The sequence below is a fragment of the Contarinia nasturtii genome, unplaced genomic scaffold (genome assembly GCF_009176525.2).
Source record: "Contarinia nasturtii isolate CC-2019 unplaced genomic scaffold, AAFC_CNas_1.1 Cnas_scaffold_928, whole genome shotgun sequence".
Taxonomy (NCBI): Eukaryota; Metazoa; Arthropoda; class Insecta; order Diptera; family Cecidomyiidae; genus Contarinia; species Contarinia nasturtii.
Window position 1 is genome coordinate 432,966 of NW_022198275.1, and position 27,298 is coordinate 460,263.

The window sequence follows — 27,298 nt, forward strand, 5'->3', positions numbered from 1 at the left end:
GGGTTTCAGGTCAAAAAAATCATATCTTGGGGGTTTTTGACCCCCCGACCCCCTTAAGGGGTGGGGGGACTTGAAGGGCAGGGATCCTAAAAAATTTCTCTCATCATTCTGAACAACTTTGTAGTACATTATTTTTTGATCCGATGAACTTTTGAAAAATTTGGGGCACCCCCACCCCCCCTGGGGAAAAATTCAAAATTCTGCTCAGATAGAAATTTTTTATTTTTTACCCCCAACATACCCCCCAAAGGGTTTTTCAAAATTCCCACCCCCTAAGAGTGAGCCTATTATATGCCCCACCCTGTATATAATTCTTATGCGATTATATATACATACACTGTATGGGTATAGTATATCTGTCGTGGCTCCGCTCTAAAAGTTTCAAAATGGCGTTCAACCAATACTCATATAATATCACATCAAATTCAGTCAAACGATTTCCTTCTATCTCGTTTAATCAAATACGGTGCTCCTTTTCACACCACGATCAACTAATTTGCCGTTGACTCATTCTCAAGTCGATTGCATGAAAAATTACATCGATTAGAAAAAAATACAATCACATATTCTAATGTCATTTTCATGTTTAAATCTGTCTGATGATTGTGTTGAATGTATCATCATTTACGTTATCATTATTCGGATACACAATGTGCGTTGGTGACATCAAAATGAATATTCAAACAAATCATCTCACTTTTGTGGCATTGACATTAAAATTTATTTGGCTTTTTCTCCAATCTTTTTTTTTTGGTTCATATTTTCGATAAATGTTTCTTTCTGTAAATGCGTTTTAAACGAAAGTGTCAAACTATTTGAGTGGTCGACCGCATGAACCGAACCGTTTGGTATAAATACGCATTGCGATAAAAACGCTTCGACAACCTTAAACTGAAACGCATACACACACACATGCTCACCAATACGGAGCACTCCAACCGAATTTGGTCGCTACTGAGAAATGAGACTGTAGTCAGGAAAAACATACGTTCTCTCTTAGTGATTTCGTTGAAAGTGAGAGAGAGCAGGAGTACACCAGAGATTCTGCAACCTCACCATATCGCATTCATTCGCTCTTATGGCCATTTTCTATTTCTCTCTCATTCTAACATCGTTCGCATTCGCACAGTGTGCCACACAGTGTTTGATTTAAATACACAATGTATGTTGCAATGTGTGTGATACATATTTAAATTTGCGCGTGCGTTTTGTCCTCGTGCCAAACCAAGTTCGGAATTCCTTTTTCACGCGATGGCCTAAATGTGAAAATATTCACCCATCATTCGTTGTCATCGTCGTCGTCATCACAGCAAGTGATTCGGCTGAGTTCAAAAGGAGCAAACGAACAAATTTAAACAGTTAAATTCATTCGAATGTACAGACATGACATAAAAGCATGCGATAAAATCAGCAATTGTTCCAATTCTCTCTTGATGTATTCATTTAAGCAAACTGCATTTTTTTTACTCACTCTCTTCGTCTATCTTCTTTATGTTTAAAAGTTGTTTTCTGTCTTTTTTTAAATTTATTTAGTCGGCAATAGTTAATTCTTTTAATGATTTGCTGCAATTAGGTCTCACATTGTCGGTTAATAAAAAAATGCAATTTATTCACTTGCAAAAAAACCTCACTTTCATTCTTTGTGAGGGTAGAATTTGATTTTTGTCGCTGGTAACTTTATTATTGTTTGCGTATCGTTCGAAAATTGCGTGTGGAAGGTATTTATTTTACTTTCGTCGATAAATAACTTAATTGATAAAGTTTGAAACTATGGGTGCGTGAATTATGCGCATAATTAAAAGAAAAAGAGAACTTATTTGTTCAAGCGAATGGGAAGCGAAACATGAAGGGTTTCCTTAACGATATGAAATTTGATTTTCGATTCGACTGAAATTTCAATAAAATGTTGCTGTAATTCAATAGTTTGGAATGGTGACGTCACACAAATGCTCATTGCACATTGATCGAAGTAATGCGCCAGGATGAGCAAGGTCGCTGATATTATATACATTTACTTCTCCTAACACTATGTCCCACCGTTCTCTCTCATCCGCTCTCGTTGTGCACTTTTTAATGAAAGAAATAACAGATGTCTCATTTATATACGATGAGTTCGTTCATTAAAGTTATATAATTTGAATTAAATGCTGATTAATTAATTAATCATTATTGCGTGAGCATGCTCGTACACTTGATCTCGCTCGTTCGCCCAGTATGTGATACAATATGATTCAAATCGAAGATAGTAGAATGTAAATCTCAGCAAGATTTTTTTTTTTAATTGAGTTGAAATGAAGCGATCGAAATACAACATTGAATATTTGGCTATGAGATTTAATGACATAGAGTGAGAGAAAGAGAGAGGGAGAGCGAAAGATAGATTGTATTTTAATGTGTACGTATAATACAAATTGGTGTATTATGTGTTTTGAATATATCGGTCAAGCAAACTTATTTTGATCATCTTATCAATACATCAACTGGCCGCCGCCTTCGATACAGTTTTTTTTTATTTCTCTCTATTTCATTTGCATGTGCGAAATGTTTATAGATCTATATAATTATATTTTCGCTAGTATTTTCGTCACTGCAAATTGCACTTGAAACGAATCGAACGAAATTGTCATTCGCTCGATTCGATTTTGTGAAGCATCATTTCAGTAATTCATTACGATTGATTCGGATTAAGTCATTTTCTGATGATCATTCGCGTTAGTGTTCAAAAAACAGTGTACGAAATTAAGTTTTAAGTGTGTTTTTTGGGCATTTTTTTATTTTTCGCTTTGAATTTTCACTCACCCCCTTCACGTACACAATGAACAATAATTCATCGAAAGTACAATCGAATAAGGAGTTGCGGATTGTAACAAGTGCCGAGCAAATACTGCCATTTTTAAATCGTATTCGCGATATGAATCAAACAAATGAGAATGGTGATGAAGATCAAATGTCAAGTGATAGTATCAATGAAATTATCGAAATAACGACAAATGACACTATTTCCCAAACAAATAACAAATTAACAAGTGGTCTAGCGCCGCCCGCAATCACCACTATACGCTCAACAAGCGCAACCAACTTAACAAATATTTATGAAGAATATGTGAACTTTATCGATTTATCTGTGTTAAATCCGATTATAGATGCGGTCAATTGTCAACGAGACACACTTATCGAATCTGAAATAAGTGAGCCATACTTTATGTTTATTTAATTTTTGTGTCGTTTTCGTGTTTTTTTTTGTGTGTGTGGCCAATTACAGTGAATGGATTCAATAAAAAAAAAGAACAGAGGAAAAACTAACTGAATTGAAGGGAAATATTGACTTGATATTTAATGAAAGGGATCCAACCGGAAGCGAGTAATTTTTATTGTCACGCTTTCAATAAATATATACATTTCATGCACTGGCAAATGTTCAATAAAAGTTCAACAAATGAAAGCATGAGCGTATATGTGCTGAACATGAACCAATAAACTCAAGAACGCGCTCAACTCGCAATTAATTCGGTCAACATTCCTATCTGCCTATCATTTTATTTTGGCGTCATCTTGTTTAACGCACGTTATGATCATATTTCAAAGAAGAAGACAAGATAAAGTCCTTCGCAAAAAAACAAACTGGAGACTAATTTTCTCGCCACTTACGTACGTGGGAGGTTGCTTGTCATGTGTATTTCTTTGTCGATTAGATGTGATGGCTCCAGTTCGACAACGACATTATAAATTATTATTGCTACTGTTGTTGTTGTTATTTGTTGTCATCCGTATAGGAAAAATACAATCAAGAAAAAGATATATTTATACGTAAACATGTACTTTATTGTCGCCAACTTCTAATATTGTACAATTAATGGAAATTTACAGCTTAAACTAGCTGTGTGTATACATGATATAAATACAAATCTAAAATGCACTAGTACGGTGTACAACAGTATGATGTCGCAATTCATATGGTTTCTATAATGAATTTGTCGACACATTGTATTTAACAAAGATTTCTTCTTTCCTTAATTGCTTTTCTCATTACACTGATAAAATGTCAGCTGGTAAATGGACTTCATCATTGAATGCACATATAAAAAAATTGTTGAGCCTTTGACATCGTCTGTCCCCCAGTCGCTTCGTGCGGTGTGTCACTGTTCATTTCATTTACTTCCAGCAAATTTCCAGACATGACACGATATGAAGCAATTTGAACTCTTGATCTTTTTGTACGTGGCGACGAAAATCGGATGAATTGAGATTGAAAAAGAGTGATTGACCGAAAATCTGTGCGTGTCTAATACCATCGCATTCATACACAGTCGAAAAATATTGTCCTCATAAATAAAATAATAAATCGACATATATCAATGACCGGTTGTTTATTTGTTGAGGCGCAATGGTAGGTGCAACAAGCCATCGGACAAATATTTGTTGCGTGTATGCATTGATGATGTTGTGATTTCACTTCAAACACAGACACAAAAGTGCTGCTCATCAATATTTACATTCCAATGTAATTTTTATTGAAATAATATCTGCAATTTAAATGCTTTGCTGTTGATTTTGATATGCTCCGATTACTGAATATTTATCTTCGTCCATTGTGTTCTTCACATTCCAACGTATTATTGTTTTTGAATTGCGAAAGTAAAATAAATTATTTTTGTGTTTTTTTTGCGGCAGAGAGAGAAGGAGCGAGAAAGAGAGAAATCGTTTGCTTCGTCAAAAGGAAATAAATAACCTGTGTTGTTTTCTTTATTATTTTCTCGCTGTTTTTAACAGACTTACTAATCACATACTTCAAGATAATTTTCATTCAAATTTACAGCTGTTTTACGATAAGAGATACGCGAAAAAAGATAATTAAATAAGAAGGGTTGACGATCGTTTTATTGTATCAAATAATAATATGACGTCAAAAGGACAAATTACGACGAATACTAATTCCATTCCAATAATAGCTTATTTGGGAAAAAAGCAAACTAAAACTAGATGACTAGAGATCCCTCTAGAAATACTAAAGTGCAATTCATTGAAATTATCAAACTCACCAGTACTATTCATCATTCGTTACACTTTCTCACTGTAAAATGTGAAACATTATTTTTTTCATCTCTAATTTGCAAGAGATGAAAAATGAATATTGGAATGTTTGATCGTCAATTAAAAGCGACAAGAATTTTTTCAAGAACGCAATAAAAAAAATTAAAATGTATATTTTCGCCTTTTTTCTCACTCTCAAAATTCTCCTAGATGTTTTAATGTATTTAAATTGATCAGTAGTAATTATGTGTACTTTACGCTCCTACTGTCTCTTTAGAATTTGAAAAGTGTAGGTATTTAGATCTCATTACCACCATTTAGAAATCACAAAAAGCATTTTCCCCTTAAATGTGCACTTAAAAATCCGTCCGACAATTGTTTTTTTTTGTTTAAACCTGCAAATGAAATTTAATAATCAAATGTCATCAGCCACATTTCCATTTGCACCAAATTTTGTTGATACCCAAAAAACATGTTTTCTTTAGCAAATGTTTCTTTTTTTTCGTATCGAACTATGGTTACGAAGTCAATCCTATTTTTATAAAACGTTCCGAATTTGGATTTAGCAAAAACAAATCTTGTAAAATGGAATTTAACATTGGAATTGACACATCGTGAATATGGTTCTAGACGAATGAATTATTTTATTATCAAAATTTCCATCACATGTAATAATCAATTGCGACACAGCGATAAAACAGACTCAAAACATATAAAAGATGTTTGTGTTTTATTCTTTGCTCTTTCTCTCTTCTTTGTATATTTTTGCAGGTGCGTCAACAACGGTACCTCTAAGTATGTAAACATTTTGTTCTCTCTCTAAATTTAAATACTTCTTATTTTTTATATAGTTTCAAATTGAATCAACCTTGTTATTATTCAGAGTTGTCATCGAAATTCGATTTTCTATATTATACATATATACGGTTCACATTACTATTTTGTTGTTCGCCCTTTTTATAGTCGACCTCTGTGTGTTGGCTGTGTGTGTGTGTGCGCGCGCACATTGAAGTGAAATGCGTTGTTCATATATTTATTTTCCCACTTGTTTATTGTGCATTTACAATTAACTGAAATATAAGTGTTCTTGATAAGAATTCCAAGTGCTGCTCAATTGAAAAATTAAAACACCAACAAAGCGCAAGCAGCACATGTGCATCATTTAATATCACAAAACCTTGAGTGGAGTTGTTTGGTGAATTCGCATTTGTAGTTTTGCAATTATAAACAGATTGGCTCTTGAAATGAACAATATGGAAATTTGCGAACAATAAACTGTATTTTTTCTGTTTGCCGAAGATAGTTTGCAATGCATACATTAAGGTAGAAAAACTTATCAATTTATGGGCATATTGCATGAAGAAATCAAGACATCAAAATGTTCAGGCGCATGAAAGAGAGGATGATCAATGACTTGCGCAATCATGCGAGAGCAAGAGAGAAAGAAAAATGTATATATATACGAACGATAACACGATTTCGTACCCAATGCATCAACGCTGAACACTGAACAGTGGAGTTAATCTAAGCATTTCACATGTATATGCAATTTTTGTTTCTCTTTCGCTATTTTTGGATTCGGTCTCGACATGCATGTAGTATATGAAGCAAGATCGTTCAAATGGAGCGAGCGCGTAATGCTAATATTCCGCGATCGATCAGCTATCAACAGCGTAAAGCTGCGAAATAAATTCAAACGTTTGACTGTAGGTGCGTTTGGTTATGTGTCGTTTTAAAACGAAAGAAAACCAACACAAACACACACATCGCACATAAGACGATGACAACAAACACTAACATCAATTTTATTCAAACAAATACACACACATACACATACATACACTCTCACTCTCTCACACACACACTCTCTAATTTTGAAATATGTACGATCAATGTTCGCACATTGCATGTATGTATGGCAAATTACTGTCGTATTTCGTATTCTGTGTGGTTCTGGTGCGCGTCTCGAACGATTAGCGCAACCGAGTGTGTTATTTATGTCTGAGCTGTTCAATGTGTAACTACTCAACGAAATTCGTGTTCGACTGCTTAAAAACGCAAAACCGACAGCAAAAAATTTCATTCATCGTGATTCACTGGATTTTGTAACAGTGTTCCATGTAATTTTTTTTTAATGTGTGTGACATGAAACAATACAATATTTTTTTTTATCGAAAAAGAAAACATTTTTCAAGTAGAGACAAATAATAAAATAAAACAAGTGATGCAATAAAAGTGTTTATTGAAATAAAAAACTAGTCGATATCAAAAAGAGGGAATAAAAGAAAAGAGTAAAAAAATAAGCAATTCGTGATAAAATGTGTCAATTTGCAGCAAGGCGAAACAAATTTCACAAAATGTAAATGATCTATTGTTGACGTCTTTGAATATAAATAAATAAATATGCAATGTGAAACAATATCAGAAGCTTTCTTCTACATACAATTCAAGCAAATTGAAACAACATCAGCACGGATCTTGTGCGATCTAGTTAGAGTGTGACTGTTGTGATTTAGGGAGAGAAACGAAAAAGAAAAAAAAAGAACTGTGTGAAAGAAAGCACGTAACGCATTCCATTCAAAAACTGTCCTATAAATGTTTGACAATTTTTTCGGTTTCCCGCTTCTGTCACCACAATGCGTATACATACATTTTGTGACGCATACACAGAGTTTGGCCGAATTTTTGAGAATGAATTGTCGCCTCAAATGTATGACGCAAGTTCAACAATCGATGAACTCATGCGATATCAAATCAAAATTATGAATGAACATTTTCCAAAACAACAAAATAAGAACCTGGAAGCGTTCAATTATTCAATCGTGTCATCGCCACTTTGTTTAGAGAAGAGAAAAACCAACACGTATTACATATCGCCAATTCAACGGAAAACAACGACAAAAAAAAAACAGACTTGGCAGCAACAAAAGCGAGAAAGAAAAAACTTTTTTAAAAGAAGAAACTGCGCTTCTTTGGAAGCACGTACAATTCATACTTCATCTCCCTTTTTTTCTCTTAAGCAAATAGAAACGAAATATAAAACCTGTTCAACCTCTCACTTACATTCCATTATATGTGAATAATATAATCGATACAGTGGTTTGTGTGTGTTTTTTTCTCGCTCAATACATTATCGGAACCGGCAATACGGCTGATACCAAGTCTATATATCGATAACAACTTGCACATTCATGTTATCACGTGAACTTGCTTCTTTTTACAGTATTTCTGTTACTTTTGTTTTCGGTTTTGTATTTGCCTTTTCCATCGCATTTTTTTTTGCTTCGTTGTTTTCTTTATCTTCTTCTTCATATTCGTATTTTGGCTACATATTTGTCTCAATGACCAAATATCATTTTACTGGTCGCTTTCAAAGATCTCTGCACAACGACAGACCGAACGATGCTATTGTTGCCACTTCCATTGTTTGCTGCAGCTGCCACCGAAGCTAGTTTAATGCGGCATTTTAAACGTTTTCAATCGTATAGAGAAATGTTTGTTTGATCGAAATAGATTTCGATAGAAGTGAAGTGATCGTAATGCTTATCATATAAATCGTGCGAGCCTTGAACAAGTTTACGATTTTTTGATGACTGATTTTTGTCGTGACTCGATTTGAAAATTAATTAAAAGAAATAAAAAAAAAAAAATTGAAAAAGGGTCAATTCCAAAACGATTTTTTTTTTTTTGGAAATTTAGTTGTCTTATCAATACAAAATGATGAAAGGAGAGACATTTGATTAAGCATTTTTAAAATAGATGCTATACATTATCCTTGAATTTTTGTACAATATTTTTATTGCTAGCGACATTAAAGTAAAGACCCCGAAAAAAGTAAATTACCAGATAGAAGAACGTTATCGTTCAAGTGCTTAATTAATAATATGATTCAACTATATATGTACGTAATATACTGTTTCCATGTGCCCCGCACATCGGAAAGCAAAATGCGTACAAATGTTTTGTTATCTTTTTTATTCTTCTGTATAAGCTCATGTGAAAATTATTGTGCACAATCCGAATGTAACAAAGAGACAATACAATGACGTTGGTGATAAAATTTATTGTTCAATTACTATGATTATATATGATATGGTTAAAGGACTGACACGGGTGTCATATTTGCTCCAATTAACGTCAATTTCACGCAACAAATTATCATTGGATAAATGATAATAGAAGCATTCATCATTTACTTGAAACCACGTGAAAACAAATCTCACTCACAAAACCATTTCAATTTTTATATCCTTATCTTTCTTTGTCTCCTCTTTCATTTCTTCAATAAATGTGTCTGTCTTTTGTTTTGTTTTTTAACGGGGAAACAAATAACATTGTAAATAAATTCTTAATCATGTTTTGGTATTAGATGTTGTGATGGAATTTGTACTGTCTATGACATTAACTTGTAGCAAACTTCTTTTCATAAAACCGGTTCGATTGAATATGCACGATTACACTATTTCTGCTTATCTAAAAACCTGCGCAATTTTGCGCAATTTCGCGCGATTTTCATCCGTCCATCCAGCGAATGTGTATTCTATTTTAAGACTCGTTCCAAATTTATTGCAACGCAATTTTCAATTCGTTATATTGGAATCGAAATCCATTCAGTCAAGTGTTTCATAATTCGAAATCGAATGTGAAAATTGGTTTGTTTCTCATGAATTGATTAGAAATGAATGGTGCTATTTTTAGAAATTGAGTTTCTTCATGCATCCCAAATCTCAAACATTCAAATGGCAAATGTAATCATTGAATTAGAGAGCAGCATTGGGTTTCCCATGCGTGCAAAAACTCCTTTATTTGGATGGTGGTTTGATTGCGTGTTAAAGAGCATTCTCAAGTTTTGCAAAAACTCCAAATCATTATGCCAAAGCAAAACACAAATGTCACTTTTATTCAGTACGTGTGTGTTTGTGACACATTCTCGTTTAATAATTCCAATGGAAAACAAACACCACTTACGGAGTTCTCTATCGGTTTTGTTTTCTATTTTGTTTTTTGATTTGTTTATAAACTCATTCATCGTTAAACGATCAATTAAATTGAGTCGATGTGTTATAATTAATCGCAGAATGCCCATATGAAAGTCGATTAGATCGAAAGAAATGTATGCGCGCTCAATTCAGAGTAGAGTAGTGGCGCTGCTCCCGATTGATATATGTGAGATATTTTTAAAATTATATTTCATTGAAATTGAACACGATAATGGCTAGAAAATGTACTAAAAATAGTAACGAAGGTGTGTACCACGTCGTGGAAAGAAGATTGGCACTACGCATACGCATATAAAACACCATATATATTTTTTTTATGCTGACGCGAGCTAGTGCGAACGCAAAGCATGTGCGAGAGAGTTTATTTTTATGTTTGCACTCGTATATGCTGAAAGCAACTCTTTCAAATCGAGTCTTGGTCGTCAGATTTTCATGGCAAATATAGCTTAGTGCAAATTTTTTTTTATCTTCTTCTCTATTCGCTTCTCGTTCTTCTTCTTCTGTCATTCGCCTTAATGTGCAGCCAGATATTTTAATAACGGTCGAAAATCCTACAAACATTTTTCAGCGTCGCCTATTTCCTCATGGAAAACAATCTATATTTAAAACTGTACGCATAGCACATAATATTTCGAGTGGAATTTTCCACGACTTTCCACTTGATTTAACGTTTTTTTTTGTTTGTGTTGAAAGAAAGAAGCAGAAAAAAATAGTCGTAAATACCATTGCCAAGTGCTCATTTGGTGTTATTTCAATATGGGCAACATGTTTGTTCATATTCAGAAGAAAATGATGATAAAGAGGAAACGTGCAAAGTTAAAAGATAAAAATATTTAAATTGAGTTTCTATGCACTGTACACCGCACCTATTGCAAATTTATTTTTGAACATTATAATAAGTCGTTGACGTCTCGTTTGTACTACATACCGAAGAAAGATTTTAAACTTAAAAAATCAGTCTCTTTGTTACGATGCATACACAATATATAAAACCTACTTTTTAGCTGATGTGCTCAAACAAATATTCTAATAGTTGAATATACTGCACTACTTCAAACTGCAATTGAATTTAGATGCGGCAACAACAAAAATGTAGTTGAAAAGAAAGGCTCAAAAATTGAATCAAAACGTTCAATGTGTTGGATAGCTGCCAATGTGTGCGCCACTAAATTTGCTTATGGAAAAATTCACTTAAATTTATTTGATTGTCAATGCACTACTGTGCATCGGATCGGGCACACGACAGCGTCTATGTCATTCTCTATCTCTCTTCCTCTCTGCGTGAATGTGACACCAAAAAGTGAATGCCTTTCATTGAAACTGTTTTTAATTGCGAGCGAATTGCTGTAGAACAAAGCTTCTGAATCCCTTCTCAACATTGACAAATTGAATTCTAAACAATTTTCTTTTCAATTCATCTTTTTAGTTAAAAGAAAATTTCAAGTGGTGTACTTCGGGATAGACAAAAAACGAAAGAAAAGACTTAAAAAAAACGAAATTAAGTTAATTTACGTTAAAAAAAAAAAAAAGATAATTTGAAGAAATAAAAATGAAGGATATTGCGAGTGTTGATTATGTAGCGGGTGAGATAGAAATTTTCGAGGACGATGGATTGTGTCAATCAACAAATAGTTTAAAAATTACCGTCGAAGCCATCGAAGATGACTCACATGAAACAAATTTTGGTGCACAACGTGCGTCATCAAATTTGAATTTGGAAAAAATCACCGAAAACGTTGAATCAACAACGATCTGTCATGCTCGCAGTGAAAATATGATTCCAATTTTATTGAAAAAGAAAAATCGTCTAATATCCACCGACAGTGGTTTCGGTAGCTATGGCCCGGATTTGTACAGTGGTTCAGTTGATAGCATGGCACACATTGCAAAAAGTGGACCAAAATATACATCCATTCACACACGACCCATTGTCAAAAATACAATAATTAACAATAATGAAACAGACAGTGCATCAGATGATGAACCAAACAAAGACATTGATAATACCGAAAAAGATGACAAAATATTGCCATTGATATCGGAAACAGCAACCGCAGCTGAACCAACGCAAAGAGTAAAAAAACCGTTGATAAAAAATCAACGTAACACAACCATTAACAGTATTGACGACAATTTCGAACTGGATCCCAAACTCATAAATCGTGATGATGGTTTTCAGGAAATACAATGCTATATTAACGAGGACGGTAGTCCAGTTGTTCGTGAAAAGCGACGTAACACTCGCAAAAAATCCACACTTAAAGAAGAATTAAAAGCGCGAAGTTTAGGCGCTTCGTTTGATGATAATTTTCTAATACGAAGAGATACAAATAAAACACCAACGTGTGTCAGTTTTAGTCGGCTGTTCAAAAAATTTCGCGAAACATTTTGTAAGTTATTTATAATACGCCAACAATGGCAATACTTTTATTTCACTTCATTCTCTTTATGGTAATTGTATTTTGTTTGAACTTTGTTCTGCGATTGCATTTTGATTTTTGAATATTGTGTCAATCATGCAGAAACCCATAAATAGACTAATAATCTATTGGAAGTGCAAACGACAATAAAAACCAACAATCTAGTTCATTTCAATTGACAAAAAAAAACAACAACAACAACCGTTCGAATTATCATTGAAGTCATGATAATGGGGCAGCACAATAATCTTGTGAACTTTCGGTGCGTGCATTGTACCGAAAAATAATAAAATGATTAACCCACGATCATTTAGTGCATTTGAAATGACTGCAAAATTTGCGTCAGAAACACACTTATATTGAAATTAACGCCAATTTTGATAATCTCTAAATTCTATTAATTATCAGTGAAGAGAAGTGGGTTAAATAGGTTCTCGTGTCTACAAAAGGCACGATTGTTGATTCAAACGAGAAAAGAACGATTGATTTTTCATTTGAAGTATGCCATTAAATCGAAAACGGAAGTATATTGAGTGGCTTTAAATTCAATTATTATAGAGGACCTATCAATGTGTCATTTTCATCAATAATTTTATTGAACTCAAAAGTATAAATTCCTACTGCATGAGTATGTTTTTATTTAATTACTTCTGTTTTTTTTCGAAATGATAAATTGCGACGAAGTTTAATAAACAAAGCACTTTTGAATTTTGTTTATTATCGCCACACTCTCGACAAAACGCATAAATATTATAAAAATATTCTCCGAGAATGTCTTGTTTGACATGTTATTCTCGACAATTCGTTTGACGTAACAATCGAATTCAAAAGAAGATAATGAAATCAACGGCAAACAACACAAACAATGAATAACAAAGAAAACCTAAAGCCTAAACGAAAAATCTCCTAGCATATTTATTATTGATTATTTAAATTTATTTATTAGTTTTGCGTCGAAAAAATACGGAATATGCCATTTGATGAGAATATCTATTATTATTTACATCAATTCGTTTAAACTTAGGAGATATAGTATAAACAATGTGGAACTTGCTCGATGGATAAAAGAAGTCACGTACACATGATCATAACCTGAATTGCAACTGATTAGACCAGATTAACGACTACCAGTCTAATCAGTATTAAAATCCCATAAATAATAAAAGTAAATTTTATGAGATGCGAAAAAATGTGCGCTGATGATGCCATTTTAGATCGACATCCCAACAACGACTTATTTTTGTTTTGTTGTCATCACACAGTTGGTGTTGCACTAGTGATCGAGCATTTCTATTTGCAAAAATAACATCATGAACTCATTTTTGATTAGTGAGAATTGTCACCGATTTCAACTAAACGTCTACGTCACATTGTCTAACATGTGTTGCCTCACTTTGAGTAAGCGACAGAGAACAGAAAAGAAAAGTTGAAAGCAAGGCACAACAATTCAGATTGTTGCTGCGATTTGTTGCTTTATTTTTTGTTTTCGTACCTTTTTTTTCTGTCACTTATCACACTTATTATTATTGTTATTAAATCATATTTTATTTTGCCTTCTTTCACTCAAAACACGTTATTCGCACACAAGGGGGTCGATTACATCGGCTATTATGCCGCATCATTATCACATTAAATATTCTTTTTTTCTTCGTTCGACTGATTAGAGATCATCGGGAACATGATAATATTGTCCGATTTATGGGTGTTTATTTCACATTATTTTAAAACAAACAACAGTCATATGTTTTTTCCATTAAACACATTCATAAAAAAAAGTAATTTGCAAAACTTATTATTCATTTGGGTCCGGTGCATTTGCTAACTTCATGATATGGCAAAGAAAAATGACAGCTCATTATAAAATAGAAATGTATGTGTGGAAAACTAATGCCATTTCCATAAACAACTTTATCTGAACATCACCGTTTGAATTGAGTGAAGCAAAACGAAAATCATAGTTTTTGTGACCTGATTACTTGTTCCGTTTTCCCCTGCGACACTTGCATTTTAAGCTTTCATAACATCCGCAAAACGATGTAACATTAGTTTGGAACTTTTTTCATTCAGCTTCTCCTATCAAAATTCGATATCAAAACAGTCGTCATTATTTTACGCCATCATTTCGAAAAGATTGATAATAGTAATATTCTATATGTTTGAAAAAATGCCATAAAAAGTATATACAAATTAGTTTTTTACCGAGAAACTTCCGCTGATATGGTTTTGACCTTTTTTGCTGACGGAATCTTGAAAAACAACAACAACAACAGCAAAAATTCCGATCTTAAAGCGCGCGTGATATTTAATTGAATCAAGTGACTTGAATCAATGATACACAATCAACCGAATCTCACATAAATATTTATCAATTGATTTTTTATGATACTATTTAACACCAAAAGCAACTGGAAAGCAAACACTCATCAAACCAAATTGCGATTATTGTTGACGATCACATGAGACGATAATAAATTTGTAAAATATTTATATACCGTTGTTGTGTTTGAGATAAATCATTAACAATGCCTTTTTATTTTGAACAATTTAACAACAATTGGTTTGATAATAAAAATGTAATGCCGGCCGTTTGATCATGTGTACACTTGGAACTGTATTGATTATAACATTTGAATTTGATATCATTGTGCAGGTCAGCACTGCTGGTTCATCTAATTTCAATTACTATGTACTATATTGGCAATTGGTTAGCATATTTTGTTGGAATAAATACGTTCGTCTGAAACGATGTTTATACATTTTGGTTAAAAATAGAAAAGACTTCATAAATGATGCGAGAGCGAACATCTAAATAATAACAATAAGAATTTGTTTTGCGACGCTTAGTTCTATGGACATTTTTGACATTATAATTGAAATTGCATACACATTCCTTCACAATTATGTTCGACATTATAATCGTCTGTGCTATTCGGTTCTGTAATATTCTTTCCCGATTTCGTTTCGATATACGAATTTCGGTAGACTTATTTATTCGATAAAATTGAAATTAATGATGACTTTAATGGTTGCCATCGGCGATAAGCGATAATTTGCGCACGATAATATTTCGTAGATGTAGATGTTTGATTCGATGATGAAAATCGTATTTTGAACACCGTTTTTCTATTTGAACAAAATGAAAACATCTTCAATACAACCCATTACGATAGCGTTTTCACGTGAATTATTTACTTGTGGGTAGGTCGTACTGGTTAATTAGTATATTTGTGGTGTAAATTTGTTACGTGTTTTTTTTAAAACATGTAGACACATCACATGGAATATGGTATGTTTGGAAAAAGAAGACAAAAGACAGAAAAACATCGATTTTCTGTGGTGTACTTTATTTTGAGAAAAATGGATCGATTTCAAGTTGTTGTCCAAACAGCTATGTAAAAAGAACTAGAACGGGTATAACCACCCCAGACCATTCTCTAGTCAAATGTCATGTTCGACGAACGTGAAAATTGAACCAATGAATGCATATGAAAAAAGATATATGCCACACGGTATTTCTCCGTCGCAATTTTTTACACATATAATACTTTCGTTTCTATGCTTGTGCATATAGGTGAAAATCATATTTTTTAGATACTCGAGGAGCTCTCTCGCTGTGAATACATTGAACCTTTAGATATATTTATTATATTGTATTCGTCTTACGCCACCTTCACTCTTTGTATCGTTTCGAATGTTGAATTCATTTCGTTTTCTGTAGTATCTCTTTCTCTCTCTCTCACTCTTTCTGCGTCTCCATTCACTTGAACTTATTTTCATTGGCATTTTCTTTCGTGGTGTATACCATTTACAATACATGACTATCGTGCGCTCTTGCTCTCATACCATTGTAATTGACCTATTCGTGTTTGCTTTTGCTGAGAAGCAATACCAAAATACCAATTGAATATATGAGTGTGTGTTTGTTCGTACAAGAAGTCAAATTTTGTTGAAATAATCGGTTCAGTTGAAGAAATAGTTTCACTATGACCGCAGGCATGTTTGGTGGCTCTCCTCAACAAGGTCCCTGTTGCGATTATAGTTAGAGAAAAGCACTTGAAAAATTACCAACACCCAAATTGAAATAGCGAACAAAGTGAAATTGTGTTAAAATCCAAAACAATATCAATTTGTGCAATCGAATTCATTTCATTGTGTCGTCGACAGTGTCGGTTTCGAGTTTAAGTTGAAGGTCAATAAAACGAGCGCACGCTTTGTGTATAGTGTTTACTTCATCATATATTATTATTTTTTAAAATTCATTTGGTGTATGCATTTAAGTAAAGTGCAACAGAAGAAAATGAACCATTACCATTCTTTGCATTGCAATTGAAATGGCATAAATGAATTGACATCAGTCTTATTCATTTGATATTTATTGTGCGTAAAATTGTGGTGAAAATTATTAATAGGAGAATTATTTTCTCCTATTTCCACCGCTTCCAAATGGAAATTAGTAAAATATTCTTTAGGGAATTTATAAAAGGTCCGTGATTCAACACGCAATTGTCTTATTTACTTAATCCGTATTTGTGTGTGTGTGTTAATTTATTTTCGGTTTTAATTTCGAAGAGCTATGTAATTTTCAAATGAATTTAACTAATAGTGCGTGTTTTTCTTGTTTGTGTCCCCTCTCCAATTTAGGCAAAGATGGAACAAAGGTGACAACAGTCGTAGCTACCCCCGGCCAAGGATCAGATCGTGTACAAGAAGTATCATATACAGACACTCGAGTTATTGGAAATGGAAGCTTCGGTGTGGTTTTCCAAGCGAAGCTAATTGAGGCTAACGAATTGGTGGCCATTAAAAAAGTTTTACAGGATAGACGATTTAAAGTGAGTACTTTCATTCTGACACGTGATGTGAAAATAATTAAAATGACTAAACGTCTGTAAAGTATGAAGGACATCACTTACCGCCAAGTTCATTCAATTTGTATTGATGAAATTGAATGAAAAGCTACCATTATAAATCGATTTGGAAGTTGTATAATATTATGTGAATATTTCATATGACATCGGCCAGTGTGTACTTTGTACCTGGAATGTGGTGACACATCAATTGATTGAGTTGTTCAGTGAAAGTCAACAACAAAAAAAAAATGCGTTGTGTGCTTCAAGCGACAACAAAAACGCGGTCAAAACCCATATATTCTTTTATTTATTCGGCGAATTTCCAATTAGAAATGGCCCAAAGCTTTTCAACTGAAAATGATAATACATACATATATATATATAAAGCGACCCCATTGAATTCTGAAAACTTTATCGTCCTGGAGCATATGTTAAATTGTTCATATGAAAACCGAATTTCGTGCGCCACAAATTTTTACGTGAATTGAATGCCGAATGAATAAATAAATATAGTTTCGATATATATTAACAACTTTTATCCTCGATTATTTTCAATAATGGCTTTCAGTATTTCAATTGTACAAATTGTTATGTGTTAGTTACCGCTTTCTTCCCCCTATTCATCAATATAATTGTAATCATTTTATTTATGTTCTTTCAGAATCGGGAATTACAAATAATGAGACGATTGGAACACTGTAACATTGTTAAGCTTAAATATTTTTTTTATTCAAGTGGAGATAAGGTAAGATTTCATTAACACAAATCATGTTGATGTTATTTCTATTTATTTCATCCTTTATTATTTAAAAGATTACAATAATTGTGCCTGATTCAAATCTAATTTCGAATTCTTTTCTTTGGTTTTGTTTAATTTTTGTTCTCAATGAAACGAACAAAATAAATAAACGTCCGTTGTGGCCACAATGCCAACAATCCAAAATGAGCACATTTATTAATTAAATTGAAAAAAAAAAACAAAAAAAAAACAAAAAAAAACACATGTGCGCTTATGAAGTTTGACTGCAACCCATTCGATATGGGAATTTTTTCGGAATCGTTAAAATCGCAGGTAGCCAATTTATTGAAATCAATTTCGATCGAGTGTATTCACACACACATACACCCATAAACAATTATTCCCAATTGAACGCTCACTTCTCAAAGTCCCGTAATTTTTTCTATATTTATATATATCGTGCTTTGCAATGCTAACGTCATACAATTTGTTTGTCTCTGCTGCATTTCAACCATTATCAAATTTTATCGATGAATATTTTAACATTTATTGGCGAACCTGTGACCCAAATGCAAAAATTCAATGCACTGATTGAAATGTGAACGAAATTTTGCACCGACAACAATTTGACAGATGTCAAATTCGAGAAAAAAAGTTCGACACCTTATATGATACTACCATATAGATTTTGATATCTATTTTTAGATTTTTAATCTATATGATTTCAGAAAACTTTTCCAAAGTGTTCAACATTTTCTTGTTGTTTTACATCTTGATATTGTTATCTGTAAAATATGTTCGATGTTAACATAAAGTGTATTTTCCCATTCTCAAATCAAATCTACTTTGTTGCTCATATCATTTCAAAACCAAATTTAACACGAACAATGAAGTAAAACATTCGCTCTCAAACTTTCCAAAGTGATTCATGGCTTTTATATTATAAATTAGTACATTTCATAAATAGATTTTAGTTTGGCATTTGTTGGTCTTTTACACCAGACCATTTGACTTGGTTCATCATAATTTATCACGAATTCTCTTTTTATCGATTTTGCTGAGTTGTTAATTAGGCCAAACCAGTATCAACAACATCAACAAAAAAATCACTCATAATTAATGCGATTTTTTGTTACGTATTTTCCTTGCAGAAAGACGAAGTTTATTTGAATTTAGTGCTCGAATATATACCAGAAACAGTTTACAAAGTGGCACGCCAATTTGCCAAAAGTAAACAAACAATTCCGATCAACTATATCAGGGTAAGTGTTGTTTCTCGTCAGAATTAAGCATATTGAAACTGAAAAATAAATGATACATCATAATTCACTGCGAATACATTCTTAACGAGGATCAATTGATATTTGTCATCGTCAAAATTTGCACATGATTTTTGATCAAATATCAATTTAAATCTTAACGGCAACAACACGTTCCACATTCAGCAATGCAATAGTGGCCGATTCTAATCAATAGATAAATTGTGTCGCGTCATGATTGTATCTCTTATTTTTCTTCGTTCAATTAATTCAGTGATCGCCACATTGCAAAATTGTATGTTGTCGTTTTTCATTCAATTCTAGACTATTTATAAGTGTCAGCAAATAGTGAAAGTTTTTTTCATACAATTTCCCTCAACATTTCAATTTCGTAGTAATCACGTTGATTTGATCAAATCAAATGTTCATAGTATAGTGCGATGCGTGACAGATAATTGACTCGTAAACAAAGAAACGCTTTTTCTTTAAAAAAAAAAAACATAGTCATTCATTTTTAATTGAAATTCATTTGAATTGAATCAATGGCAATTTCTATTTGCACGTGATGTCAATGTTGTTGACAATGAACAACGTGGACATCGATATATAGTTTCTTTGAAAATGCGACTCAATTATGAAGACAATACGTTCGATTGCATTTTAATATGTTTGTTTGTTTTCTTGTTACAGCTTTACATGTACCAACTATTCAGAAGTTTAGCCTATATACATTCGTTGGGCGTGTGTCATCGTGATATTAAACCACAAAATTTGCTCTTGGATCCAGAAACGGCGATACTAAAATTATGTGATTTTGGCAGTGCCAAACAACTGTTTCCAGGCGAACCGAATGTTTCGTACATTTGTTCTAGGTATTATCGAGCACCTGAATTAATATTTGGCGCCATCAACTATACCACAAAAATTGGTAAGTTTCATCCACATATCAGCCAACCACTAGTGGTGGTAGCTGTGTCAGAAAATTGAGTATTTCGTTTTTAGTTGGATACGATTTTTATTCCATATACGTACCGTTGCAGCTCTGTTCTGCTGGTCTCTATTATTTGGACATCCAATCGATAAAATTTACATGAATTGATTGTGTTTAATTGCTGCCTCATTCTAATTTTATTGAATTTTCTTGCTTTTATTTTCAGATGTTTGGAGCGCTGGTTGTGTTCTAGCTGAATTATTACTTGGACAACCAATTTTCCCTGGTGATTCTGGTGTCGATCAACTTGTTGAAATTATCAAAGTTTTGGGCACACCAACACGTGAACAAATTCATGAAATGAATCCCAACTATACCGAATTTAAGTTTCCACAAATCAAAAGCCATCCGTGGCAAAAGGTAAGCAATCTGGGCCACGTTTAGTTTCTCAAAAAAAAAAAAATCTGTTTTATTATGTTGTGTTGGTGTACGATGATTTTAACGATGAAAGTACATTACCATTGCTTTTAACCAATGATATCAAGCATAACAACTGTGCAATAACTTTGTAAACAGAACAAAACAAAAACATGTACTAGCTTTGGATATTCGGAACAGCGACCACCTCTGCATGGTTCTGTATATTCCATCACACAAAAGTCGATGTAAAGCATTTTTCATCACATCAACAAAAAAAAAACGTGTTTGTAGTATTGGATTAACCGCAGTTGATTAGAATGAGACATGTTGTGCCATTACACACTTTTCACATTTCTAAACATCAAACTCACACCGTCATGAGAGGCGAAATCCACAAAATAATTCAATATTTTCTCTCTCGTTGAATAATTCTTACACAAAAGCAGCCATGACTTATTCTCATTCATCTTGAAACACGATCGTGTTGTTTTAATCTCTTTTTTTGCGAGTGCAGTCATTCATCTTTTGTTCGAATCTTTCTCTCCAATTTTTCTCTCTTCTTCTCTCTTTCTTTAGCTAATGCTTGAGCGAATGTCTTATGTTACGAAAGAGACAACACCGCGACAACGTTTCCGAGTAAGATTATTTAGTAAAGAAAACGAATCAAAACCATACGATCTATAAGGGTTGGATGTCGTTGTACAAGGGTTTCGAATTTGTTAAATGCCAAAGAGAACTGTTTCTGTCCATTTTTCCACTTTCATTTATATGTTCAATCAGAGACAAGTGACCGCAAGCAATAAGAGAAAAGAGAAAATAATAGAAAACATACACACCCATTTACCCCCTCCCCCCGTTTATTCTTTTAAATTATACAAAGAGAATATTTTATACATTGCTGTTGCATTTTTTGTTGTTTTACCATGTTTTTTTTTTTCATTTTTTTAATGGAATATTTTGTTGTTTTCATTTAAACGTAGGTATTCCGTGCTCGTACACCTCCAGATGCAATTCAGCTGGTATCACGGCTATTAGAATATACACCAAGTGCACGAATCACTCCATTGCAAGCATGCGCCCATCCGTTCTTTAACGAGTTACGAGAATCCAATCAACAACTTCCAAACGGAAGAGATTTACCACCACTATTCAACTTCACAGAAGCAGGTTTGTTGCCTCGCGATTTTTTATACCATTCATCAATCTTTCATCAGTAAATGCTAATGAAATTCTTTTTATAAATCGTACAGAATTAGCTATCCAACCTAGTTTAAATGCAAGTCTGATGCCAAGATATTCAACACAAAATGATGCTGCGAGTGCGTCAGACAAAGCGGCAGTGGCCGGTTCGAGTTCAAATGCACCGACTCAAAGTCCAAGTGGTATGTTGAAAATGACAAAAGAATAAAATCTAATAAACAAAATGCAATTACAATGGATCTTGATTTGTATTGTTTGTCTCCATTTAATAGGATCTTCAGCCACGACCGGAGCAACGACATCAACATCCGGCCAAAATTCGTCTGGCGGAAACGGAGAGGCGGCAAGTGGATCGTCATCAGCGACAACCGCAGCCGCCGATTCAACGGCAAATGCTGCATCAAACAGCACTAGTCAAACAACAGCTTCGTTAGGTTAGCCAAATTCAAACGAAGGCCCATAAAATCATAATTAACACAGTAGAATGAAACAATAAAGAAAGAAAGTAAAAAAACAAGCATTAAACACAGAAATTATTTAAAACACTGATTACAAGAAGCCATGAACGAAACATATATATATAAATATAATAACAACAACCAACATAAAAACAGCAACAACAATGAGATAAACTATAAATGTGCAAAAGTTCGTATCGATGATTATTCTTCATTTGTTCTTTTTTTAAGTAGTAACGAATAATTTCTTTAAGTCGTGCGTGCGCGCACGTTCACACACACATACACATATATAATTGTGCGCGCTGCGACGAACGACGGATGCAGCAACAGCGGCGTTATAAGATCACAATTGATTAATTATAATATAGTAAAAGTCATCACTGTTGTCAAATGTTATAAAACTGAGATACAAAATGAAAAGAAAACTACACGTCTAATTATTAGGATTGAAGTTACACATTCTGCTGAAAAAGAAAGAGAAGAAAAAAATTGTTCCAAACCGTTAAACCAACGAACTGTTATTTTTTCCTTGGCCGTTCGAATCAAATTTCGCGGAATAATTTGTTCTGAACTTCTGTACAGTAATAAAGAGAAAAGAAACAAATTGTAACAATTATATATGAACTTTATTTAATGAATGTGAAGAGAAAAAAACACGTAAGCCAATTTAGAATTAAATAAAATGCGACGCAAATGGCAAAAACTATAAGTATAACAAAAAAAAATTGAATAGAGATGCAAGACAGAAAGTGAGACAGAGAGAAACGAAGATCGTATCGAAAATTGTGCTAATTAATGTGGTTAGCAAGTATTCGCACTCTCACAAGAAAAAGAAAAACAAAACACATTTAATTGAAATCAAAGAAACGAGCGTTAAAGATCTATTACATAAGGAGAACATACAAAGATGAACTCACTGCTAGTTTTAGCAATAGGCATTTTTTTAAGCTAGAACAAAAAAAAAAAACAAACTAAAATAAAGATATCTTAAAAATCATTTGAGTTTTTTGTTCGTACACAAAGCATCAACAACAACACTACTATTACTACCACAGTAAATGCAACGGAAAGAGAAGTTGAACACAAATAAAAGCATTCACACACACGTTATAATTTTAAAAAAAAGAAACGAAAAAAACTGAATAATTATTCTATTTACACACACACACACAAAAAAACGTAAATTTATAGAGTAAAAAAAGTAAAAACCATCAGCAAAACACACTACATAATATAGTTGGAAAATGAAATAGTCTTAACTCTCCTTAGAAATAATTGAAATCACATGCATGTAAACGAAGATTTCGACAACAAATTATTAAATGAAAAGTTAAAAAAAACATACTAAAAAAAATAATATGACATAGGTATAACAACAAAACACAACACAAAAACAATTTATGTATGAATTCTATAAATATATGTATGGATTAAAAAAAAAAATAAAAAAAATCATTACAAAAAATTAAATAAATTAGCAAGAAATAAATCAAGTTTAAATAGATACTATAAATCTATCTATCTTTTATCTTAATATAAAATTAGACGATAAAATGTAAGCAGTCTAATGAGGTAATGAGAGTAAAAAAGCGATAAAAAAGAATAAAAAAAACAACAAAAAATTAAACGCGACACGAGAAATGAATATACTAACATTTGACTATGAAAAGTACATAAAAAAAACAAAGCAAATAACAGCAATTATTAAACTACATTTTAAATACCTTTTAGTGTTACGTTTTTAAATAATCAAATAGCGAAAGGAAGCGAAAAAAAAACGTGAAAAAAAAAATCAACAGCCCACACAACTTCAGCTAAGTAGCTACCACATTGACTAGGCATGCAAATACAGCACAGGCCACGCGCATGTGAACTATTTAATGAACTTATACAATTGAAATTGAAATGTTATTATTTGACTAGTATTTAAATGATTATTTGTAAAAAAACAACAAACAAAACGAAAAAAATCGCATAGTAAGAGCAGATTTACTCAATAAATAGGGTGGCTCGAAGAACGGTTTTATTAGAGTTAGATGTTGTGCAATCTGTAGTTCATCAAAATTGGATTCCATTCATATTTATATCACATACACAAAGGAGAACTTTGCATTTTTTTCATTTAAAAAAAATCGCAAAGAAATCTACAACCCTTTTTTATTGACTTGAAAAAGAATAAGTTTGATTTTTTCTCGAAAATTTTTCTTTGCAATAAGGCTTGAACCACTGTTTATAATGCATGATATATGCACGTGTGAGCACTAGCGATAACGATATGTTGGTTTTTTTTTCCTTATGAAAAAATCTGAACTTTTTATCGTAATACTAGTATAGTCAAAATTTTGTATAGCGATAGACTGATTGAATTTTATCCGACAAAGAAAATAAATGAAAACATGTCGCTTTTGACGGAGCTCATAAGCCTAGTTCCATTTCGCCTCCTTTAAATGTGATGTTATTCTATTTAAAATAAAAATTTAAACTAAACAAATCCAATATTGTTCGACTGGAAATTGTGTCTGGACCAAAACTGTAACTCCAAAACACCGTGGCCACCCTAATACTCACACACTATTTTAACGGAGGTTCAATACATATTTAATGCATACACTAAATCATGGCATAGACGACAGATTTTCTTATTATTATTATTATTTTCTTTTGTTCTGTCTTGTCTTATTTTATTTAATTGTAAAAAAAATTATCGATTTATAAATATTTAACGCATGAAAAGTAAAGAAAAACAACAAAAAAAAAACAACATGGAAAACCTATTATATATTGTTCTTTTTATTCTAAGAGAGACAAATAAAAAAGCTAAAAATTATTTTGATCACCATCTTTTATTTCCATATGAAATTGGACACATAAAAAATTGCCACGAATTCTTTTTCAAAATTCCATTTTACGCCGTAATTTATATCAACATCTAATAGATATTAGAAAGTTAGAAAGAAGCAATGAATGTGAAGTTATTAATTCTTTAAAAAAATAGCACACACACACACGCACTCATTAATATGAAAAATGAATTCGATTAAAACATACATATACACATACAGCCAAATAATTCCGACAAGAAGAAAAACACCATACGTCAAACATATAGAATTTTGCAAAACGTAGTCGAAAATAATGAACAAATAAAAAATTATGAAAAAAGAAATGTTGAAAAAAAATTATTTTTCGATTTTTTTTTTATAATTTTATATTTGTTCATTATTTTCGGCTACGTTTTGCACAGTTATCAAATACATAAAAAAAATATCAAATAAATGGGCAAGAAAAAATTTACAATCTACAGAATTGTTAGCAAATTGTATGTATATACCGAGTTAACAAAGTGTTAACACACGCGCAGAATATAAAAAAATTAAAAATGCCACACGATTCAATATGATAGCATCAATATCGAGAGATTTAATTATCCACTCACTATTTTTGGCAGCATAAACAATTATAAATGCTATATTAGTCCATTCAACTCAATTTTTTGCAGAAAAATGCATAAAATTCAATCATAACAAAAAAAGACCAAACAGAAACAACACACCCCCGACACGATCATTGTGTCCGACATTTGAAGGGACACCGAAAATAATTTTAGGAAAATAGCCGCATTTAATTCCGATTCACTTTTTGTTTTCATCATTCTTCATACACGAGGAAAGTTTCAGAGAGCAAAAGTTGATCGTGATTGAACCGATTGAAAAAATGATTATTAGTATATTGATCTTGTGTGTCATGGCATAGAAACGATATGGTGAGCATATTAAGAACGATCACTATTTTGGACTCTTTCGTAATCCGTTGCAGTTGAATCATCTTTTTTTTTTGAAAAAAAAAAAGAAAAAAAATCTTTATATATATAGCAAATCACCTATTTTATCGAACCAATTTAAGTTAATTATCGAAAATTTAATATATACAATTTTTATTCATATTTTCAATGAATAAGCGAAGTTATGATTATTTATGAATAAACAAAAATCCAATGAATAATAAACAACCCCTTTAGCTGAAGTATATTTAAATATATATTTAAAAAAAAACGAAAATAAAATTGTATGATTGAATTCTTGTATAATTCTGAAAAATTTCAAATAAACAAAAATGACTTGAAAAATTAATTAAACTGATTAATTGTTTTATTACAGTTTTAAAAAACCACTACCAAACAGAATGTCACAAGATACGTTTACTTGTCACGAATTTCAATTACTTTATGCAATATGAATGAGGATAGGCAAACAAAATGTAGGCGCTGTGATTTTTCTATCAATGTCTTGGAATGAGCCAAATGTACGTCAGTCTAGTTTATTATTGTACACAACATGCAGCGTCACACATGTGCAGTCGCGATAAAGGTCATTGAGTGAAAGACAAAGAAGGAAAAATAAGAAATGAAAACGACACACATTTGAATCACATATCATTTCATTTAATATGCGCAGTAAAAAACAATTCAAGCCGATCGCAATTGAGAACAGGAGAAAGAAACTGATTGCGAAAAAAATGAAATATCAACACAGAGAAAGAGAAAACGTTATCAGTCTGAAAGACAATTTGTTTGTTCAGTGATAAAACGTTGTAAATTAATTAATTGTATTTTTCTCTGTCTCATTCGGTACTTCCTCGAGTCAACGCAAATGATTTGGTGATTTGTAAGCTATGGGGTCCGTCTGTGTGCACAGTGCACACTTTGCATTGCACCCAAGCTCACACTACTGCAAAAATTTGAGAAAGTCAACGAAAAAATAAGAGGACACATTCCTTTTGCTGAAATTCGAAATGATGATAAATGCACTCAAAATAGATTTTAAATTGCTATTGATTATTCGTAATACAAATATTTTAATATTCTTCTTACAATCAAGTTCAAGCAATTTCATTTTTGTTCAAAGTTCAAATTGCTAATATTCCCATTCTTATTTGCCAAAAAGCATCGCAAATATTTTTGATTACCGTTAGTAAAGCGATTACACAA

General features: G+C 32.4%; 1 protein-coding gene across 6 annotated transcripts in view; it reads left to right on the forward strand.

Moving 5' to 3' along the window:
• Nucleotides 1-23,427, forward strand: part of LOC116343022 (protein kinase shaggy) — a 32,759-nt gene extending 9,332 nt beyond the window's left edge. For 4 of the 6 annotated variants that reach the window (XM_031770885.1, XM_031770887.1, XM_031770886.1 and 1 more), the window contains exons 3-11: nt 5,803-5,826; nt 17,093-17,283; nt 17,963-18,046; nt 19,192-19,302; nt 19,990-20,227; nt 20,457-20,650; nt 21,631-21,817; nt 21,901-22,032; nt 22,123-23,427. In XM_031770885.1, coding sequence (XP_031626745.1) covers nt 5,803-5,826; nt 17,093-17,283; nt 17,963-18,046; nt 19,192-19,302; nt 19,990-20,227; nt 20,457-20,650; nt 21,631-21,817; nt 21,901-22,032; nt 22,123-22,289 — 1,328 coding nt within the window. In that variant the 3' untranslated portion in view covers nt 22,290-23,427. Of the gene's footprint in view, nt 1-5,802; nt 5,827-7,040; nt 7,391-11,457; nt 12,422-17,092; nt 17,284-17,962; nt 18,047-19,191; nt 19,303-19,989; nt 20,228-20,456; nt 20,651-21,630; nt 21,818-21,900; nt 22,033-22,122 lie in introns of those variants that run through there. The other 2 variants (XM_031770884.1, XM_031770890.1) reach the window with 2 other exon arrangements.
• The last annotated feature ends 3,871 nt before the right edge of the window (nt 23,428-27,298 follow it).